Source organism: Benincasa hispida, unplaced genomic scaffold (assembly GCF_027475165.1).
Source record: "Benincasa hispida cultivar pf3 unplaced genomic scaffold, pf3_genome.v1.1 HicScf1106, whole genome shotgun sequence".
Lineage (NCBI taxonomy): Eukaryota > Viridiplantae > Streptophyta > Magnoliopsida > Cucurbitales > Cucurbitaceae > Benincasa > Benincasa hispida.
This window is the reverse complement of record NW_028325418.1, coordinates 2,740-10,273: the sequence shown is the minus strand read 5'-3', so window position 1 is coordinate 10,273 and position 7,534 is coordinate 2,740. Positions and strand designations below refer to the sequence as shown.

General features: G+C 33.7%; 1 protein-coding gene across 1 annotated transcript; it reads right to left on the bottom strand.

The window, feature by feature from the left end:
• Positions 1–2,439: 2,439 nt before the first annotated feature.
• Positions 2,440–7,241, bottom strand: LOC120085887 (uncharacterized protein At1g51745-like). Its single transcript, XM_039042154.2, has 4 exons — positions 6,889–7,241; positions 6,478–6,742; positions 4,173–5,206; positions 2,440–3,798 (listed from the first exon to the last, which is right to left on the bottom strand). The coding sequence occupies exons 2-4, from the start codon at positions 6,669–6,671 to the stop codon at positions 2,681–2,683; spliced, it is 2,346 nt and encodes a 781-aa protein (XP_038898082.1). The 5' UTR covers positions 6,672–6,742; positions 6,889–7,241; the 3' UTR covers positions 2,440–2,680.
• Positions 7,242–7,534: the final 293 nt, after the last annotated feature.

Genomic DNA, 7,534 nt, shown 5'->3' with positions numbered 1-7,534 from the left:
GATTTCTGTTTTTTTATTATTCCAATTTTATCCTCTTTCACATATGCACGCACATGCACGCGTGGGCATGCAAATATCCACATCCACGCGCACGCACAATATTTTGTTTTCATTTTTATGTTTGTAAGAACATACCCGCACACTCGAATTTTGGTAAATATTTAGTTTCAGTTTTATGTTTTCAAAATTTATGTTTGTTTTCTCCAAAATATATTATGATTTTCTGGCTTCTAGAAGATATGCTTAAATTTTTAGCTAAATGTTCAAAATAAAAGCAAATTTTTTAAAGCTGTTTTTTTAAGTTTCTTAAATTGACTTGATTTTTCAAAATATTGGTGAAAAGTGGGAAAAAACATATAAATGAGAACAGTGTTTATAATTTTAATTTCAAAATAAAAACCAAAAATCAAATAGTTTCTAAATAAGAAAAGTATTAAAAAACATATATATATATATATTTTTATATATATAGATTTCAACTAAAAAAGTCAAATACTTCTTTAGAAAAAGTTTAAAATGTGGCAAGAAAATTGAGGAAAAAACAAACCGAAAATTAAGATCTTGTTTGATAACCATTTCGTTTTTTGTCTTTTATTTTTTAAGATTAATACAACTTCCTCCTATTTTCTACCATAGTTTGCACATTTCTTTAGTATAAGAGTCAAATTCCAAAAACAAAAACAAGTTTATTTATTTATTATTTTTTTTTACGAAACAAGTTTTTAAAAACTAATTTTTTTAACCATAAAACAAAAACAAATTCTTAAAAATTACTTTTTTAGGTCTCATTTGATAATCATTTTGTTTTTATTTTCGAAAATTAAGTCTGTTTCATCTACATTCCTTACAATGATTTGCATCTTTATTGAGTACAATGGTTGAATTTTTAGCAAAATTCCAAAAACAAAAACAACTATTTGAGAGCTACTTTTTTCAATTCTCAAATTTGGCTTTATTTTTAAACCATTGATGAAAGATAGATAACAAAGATAGAAATATGGAGATGGAAGTAGTGTCTATAGGCTTAAATTTTAAAAATAAAAACAAAAACAAAAACAAAATGGTCATCAAACAGGGTCGTAACTTTTAAAATTTTGTTTTTATTTTTAGAATTCAATTAAGAATTCAACCATTGTAATTATGAAAGATGCAAACTTTTGTAAGAAATTGAGAATAAATAGGTTTAATTCTCGAAAACAAAAAATAAAAAACGAAATGGTTACGAAATGGGATTTTAGTTTTCAAAATTTGACTTGTTTTTGAAAACATGGATAAAAAGTAGATAAGAAAACAAAAAAGTTAGGTATGTGAGGGGTATTTATAGGCTTTAATTTTCAAAAACTAAAAACCAAATAGTTACCAAATCAGACCTAAAAAACAAAATGATTGTCAAATAAGGTTTTAATTTTTTTTTTCATGCTAATCATTGAAAATTTTGCATGTTTCCGTACCATTTATTTACAATGTACATTTAAATTATTAACCATTTTTTTAAAATTTTGAAAAACAACTTTTTTTTATTTTGAAGTTTTCTAAAACTCCAATCGAGTTTTAAAAACACTCCTTAAAAAGAGATCAAACAAAGAAACCAACCAATAAGTAGAAGTAGTACTTTTAATCTTGATATTTAAAATAAACTAATAGAATATCAACCTAAGGATCCATTTGATTTTTATCTCTAATTTTTTAAATTAAGCCCATGAACACTATTTTTTTGCTTTATTATCTGCTTTTTACTAATAATTTCAAAAACCAAATCAAAATTTGAAAATTAAAAAAAGTATTTGTTAAAAAATTGTTTTTTTTTTTATAATTTGACTGAAAATTCAAACTTTTTTTACTTAAGAAAGATATAAATAATAATAAGAAATTGAGATAAAATAAACTTAATTTTTTTAAAAAAAAAAAAAAAAACAAAAACAAAAAATGGTCTAATTAATTCAAACTTTTAAGAAAAATATACACAAACAGGGACATTGGAACACAATAAAGCGGATAAACACTACCTCTGCTATAACAGTAATTTTCACTGGCCAGTCTAACTAAGCCAAATCCAAATGTTGAACTCAAGCCAACACACCACATCATGTAAAATCTAGTATAATACCTTAATGTTCATATCACTATATAATCTAAACATTGAAAAGTTTATCCCCACATTGCCATAGGCACAAAATATCTCGAAGCATAAATAATTTGTATGCCCCAATGCACTTCATATCATATGTCTAATATCAGAAACCCACTGTTTTATCAAACATAGAAACGTTCTAAAAGGATAATATGAGAAACCAAAAACAAAAGTGTCACATTACAAGGGCGATTCAAGAACAAGCAAAGAAATCAGTCCAATAGAATAGCCGCTTGCTTCTTTTGTCTTTGCCATCTTGAGATCAGTCTCACATTTCCCTTAGAGCACAATCACAAATGGATCCCAAATTATTAGAAAAAGGAACATCTTAACATTAGGCATCATCTAATATAAGGTCAATGCCATCTTTATACCTCAGGTGACCATACATATATACAAAGCCAAAAGCATTCTCCTAGCCAGTTTTCTTCCTATAGTATGAAAATGCGATACAATTTTACATAAGAAGCCTCAAACTGAGTTGGGTCAAACAAGAAGTAGACTCTGCAATGGAAGGAGAAACAGGCAAATTCAGCAAAACAAAACTATTTATCGACTCACAGTCATTAAAGGGCGATGGGTTGGTTGTGCCAACCCATTCACGGCTTCATTTATCCTACTGAATACTACTTTGAGGGGGATACATGCTATAAAAGAACCCTTGGACTTCTCTACCACTGGTCTACTATCATCTACAAACTGCTTCTGAACAGTCAGTGAAGACAGTTTCCGGGTCTTTTTTGATAGTTGTCCAGATTTCTTTGTCTTTGATGCTTTCCCTGGTGAAGGACGCGGTTGACATACACGGGCACGTCGCTTGCCCACTGTTTTCCCTTTCCAAGAATTTGATTGTACCAAATGAGAACTTTCCACACCCTTCTGAGGATCAAGTTCAGATCTGCTCAACAGGTCATCACAATGACCATCATCCAATGCCTCAACAGTGAGCGGATGACCAACAACTGCCTTACAGTTTAATTTGCTCATTAATGAAACCAGTGGAACATGTTGTGGCTTATAGTTGGCTTTTACCACAAGCTCAACATCATATAGCGAAGCATTACAACCAAATTTTGTAGAAGAAAATTCTGACCACTGATATTTGGAGTGAACCATAAGGCGGGATTGGCGAAAAGGGAGCAACCTTGGAGTGGCCCAAGTGTAATCAGGCAATTGCTTCAGCTTATTTGTTTTTCCACTAATAGTATGAAGTTGGTCTTGAGATGAACATTTGATAGAATCCAACTCATTCGATCCTTCTTCAGCAAGTTTCTCAGGCTCTGCTTTAAAGTTATTCTTTGAGAGAGGAGGTTCCTGAATGCTACTAGAAACTTTCAGATCAGATTCTACATTGAATCCATCCAGATGCTCTATACCTGCCCCAGAAGTTTTTTGCCTATCGTCACTAAGTACAAAATGTATTGAGTCGTTTGTACGAGTTTTCTTTGTATGTCTTGAATTCCTCTTCCTCTTTAGCTGCCACTTTGAACTGCCCTTCTCTATTGTTTTACTGATATTGCTATCTGGATCAGCAACGGCAGAACTAGTAGAACCAGATTCATTATTTAGTTCATTGCTTACACATACAGGTTTGGCTTGACTACTTTGACTGGATTGTCTTTCCGATACACCAATGGGGCACCTAGGGAAAAATGTTGGGGAAAGACCTGACAGAAGTAGAAAATAGCCAGTAAGGGGAAATCGCACCATTGTGGAAAGAGCGTAACAAATTGAAAACAAAATGGGCAAGGCACAGAGATGGGAGATATACAGCCGAAGCAAGCAGTCAAGTTTGATTAGAATAAAGTTCAGAACCTAGGGAACCATACAACATATACAATCTTTGAGCAAGAATAAACCAAATATTTACAGGTGAAGGAACCGATCAATATACTTCTTATAAAGCATGACATCGATATTACTGTAAATCTACCGTCATCTCTGAAGAAAATAAAACATTGGTAAAAGGGACGTGAACAAAAAGAAAGAAAGAAAGAGATAATCCATAGATATTTGATGTTCATGTGCATTCTACACATACCTGCGGGATGTTTTCCCTCCCCAGAGAATGGCACGTGAAATAATCGATCAGGAATACCATTCTCAGCTCGATCGCAAATACTTGAAACTTCAGTATCCTTCACCTTGATATTAAAATGAGAAGTATCAAGAGCGTTTGTAGGGGCCATATACTCACAAGAAATTACAGTACTGTCCGAGTTATTGTTCACTGCTGCCGAGGAACGCTTCTTTGACTCGTTTGATTCTTGTTCAGAAAGCTTTCCATCTGACAAACCCCTGAGAGGTAAACCCCATGAATTGGGAAGTTCATTGCAAACAACTGGAACAGATAACATTGTTGTACTTTCTAAAACTTTTGTTAATGGTCTATGTCGATTTTTCCTTTTCGAGAATTCATTAACATTGGACACTTGAGACCTCTTTCTTTTAAATAGGGATGACCTGACTTGGCTATCATCTGGAGGATGTTCATTAGCCAAGCAATTGGGAGTATTTGAATTACAGTTTACATCACTAACTTCTTGAACCAGCTCAACTACACATCCAGTGTGAACTTTTCTTTTTGACACTACACCAATACCAAGGTCCTCAAGCCCTCTCATTCGCTTTACACCCTCTGTTCCATCATCCTCAGAGTCGTTTGGAGTTCTCCTCCTACTCTGACCAGATCGAGCCATTGAAGAACCAAAATTCTCTTCGAAAGAAATTCCAGACTGAGATAATTCTGGCATTGAATCAGATCTGTCTTCAGAATCACTCATATTATCGGTCAACTCTACTTCACTTGAATTAGCCATGAGTTTGGAGTTTCTGTTAGAGATATCATGCTTGCTGCCAGAAGTATTCATTCTACAACTCAAGGCCAGTTGACCCTGGCCAAGGTGAGCACTCTCGAGCTCAAGTGCTTGAAGAATTGCGTCTTCCCTTCGAGCATATTTTACTGCTTTCTTACTTGCAATGGCTACAGAAGCCTTGGCTTTCTCAATAAATTCATCATACTCCCCACATCGAAATGCCTTCACTCTTTTAGATCTTTCAAGATTATACCAGTCACTATATCAATAAAGAGGACTTTCTCAGCATAGTTGAAATTAGTAAATAAATGTAAGCCAGTATCTTGAACATAACAAAAGAATTAATATTTTTTTTCATGAATTTTGAAAGATTAAACAAGGAAAGCAAATTGTCTCCATCAACCATAATCCTGAAAGAGCAAAAAGCAAAAAGCAAAAAAAAAAAAAAAAAAAAAGTTTGAAGTTTCCCTTAGCAGCGGGGAAGGAGTCCATCTATCTGCCTAGCTTTGGTAAGTGATGCCTACTACTCCAAGCCTCATCACAATATCAGCCCCAATCATATGTTTAGAAGTTACATTCATATCTTCCAAGAGATAGTCAAGGTTTAAAATTTAAGAGATTTATATATATCTGAAGAACTAAAGCCTCCCAGGAAAAAATCTAGAGTAAAAGAAAGAACTACAAAAGGAGATGGGGAAGGAGAACGAAGGGGAAAGGATGGACAAGAGAAAGAAAATTCTAGAAAATCTATATCTTTCTTTCCTTATCATCAATTTTCCTGCTTGACTTTCAAGAGTCGATAATGACATATCCTACACGATGGAAGGCAAAACAACTTAAACATAATGCATAAAGTCTTGGAATTTTAGAACGGACAAGATCTACCCACACTAATGATCCTTCCCAAGTGCAAATTCTCCCCATTACCAATGTTTTTACTTAGGTACTGAACTCTAAATGAAGTGTTCAAAATAGTTTTCTTCTTTTTCATAATTTCCGCCCTTTCTTGCCACCCTTGTCCCTCTGCCATTGTATTACTTTCCTTATATTGCATTCTGTTAACAAAACATTATTTCATACAAAAGTAAATAAATAATTAAATCTCCAAGGACAACAAGAACCCTTGCTCAGCCCACCAGAGTTCTATGCAGTCATGCAACCAGATTTGCAAACAATGACGAAAAGCTTGAGTATCAACTGATTAGAGACCAATCCAAATCAAAAGGCGTACAAGGAGTTCTATCCATTCTTTTGTTCAGGGCATGGTGCGTTTCAAAGCACAACAACTCCTGATCAACTAAGGCTAATAAGGTTGAACATACACAAATCGTTAACACCAAATGAAAGCACAAAAACTCAAAGGAGGAAAAAAAGAAGAGCAAAACAAACATCATATGCCCCTGCCATACAGGGCATGAAGCTGAGCCAGTCTATTCCACAAATATTGAAAGTATTCAGTACACAGAAACTGAAAGTTTATACAACAATTCACTAAATCCAGTTCAAAAGAACTCAGAAAGAAGTACTCACATGCTTGCATCCTCACGACCAAGAAGCTTCACCGGAGTACCTGATTTTGGGGAAACCAAGCAGCTCTCAGACAGCTCCTCAAGACCCATAATCCGGCCAGGCCACCACGACCCATTACGGCGGCGGACCCAAACTAAACCACCCACCGACGCATCAATGGCCTTAGTGGTATTAGACCCATCAAAGCTGCCCATCTCAACAGCCCCCGGAAGACCAACCTTCCCAATACCTCGTTTTCAGAAACAAATGCATATATAACCCAAACCTAAAGCCGAAGAAAAGAAAAGTAAACAACAAATCTTGTACATGCAATCAATCAAAAACCCAGAAAAAGGCAAAACAATCAAAGGGGTTAAAAAAATAGTCAAGGCCCATTTGATTTCCCTAGCCTGGAAAGAGATAGAAAGAAACCTGGATTGAAGAGTAGTTGAAAGTGAAGAAGATCTACAGTATCTTCAGGAAGACGATCGAATACTCAAACACTGATGAACTATGTCTGTTGATTTTGTTGTTTTGAAGTGATTAGCAACCACGGAGATTCTAATTTGTATGCTGATCCTTTGATGATCAACTGTCCTGATGAGATATGGAGTTCAAAGGAAGCTGATAGAGAGGCCAGTGGAAGAGTATACTGAAATGGAATGCGAGAGTGAGACAGAGTGCTGTGGGTTTTGGATCAAAACAGAGCATTTTGGACTTGCTATCTTGGGAAATTTTCAGGGAGCTTGGAACCATGCTTGCACATTGTTAATTTATTATTTATTGTTTACTGAGATTAAAAATATATATATATATTAAGAAAAAAAAAACTAATAGCGTATTTAGTTAAAAAAAATTAAAAGAATATTGTCCTTTTAGAAACTATTTAGGAAAATATTGCTCTTTTCAAACTATTTGTAAAAAAGATTCAAAATTAACCCTCGACATTGTCCCTTCTTTTTTTTTCTTTTTTAATTATTACATATTCCACTTCTTTCTTTCTTTCTTTTTTTAATTTTCCATTTTATAAAAACAATTTCTAAAAATATTTTATTATTTTATTTAAACTCTAAAAAGA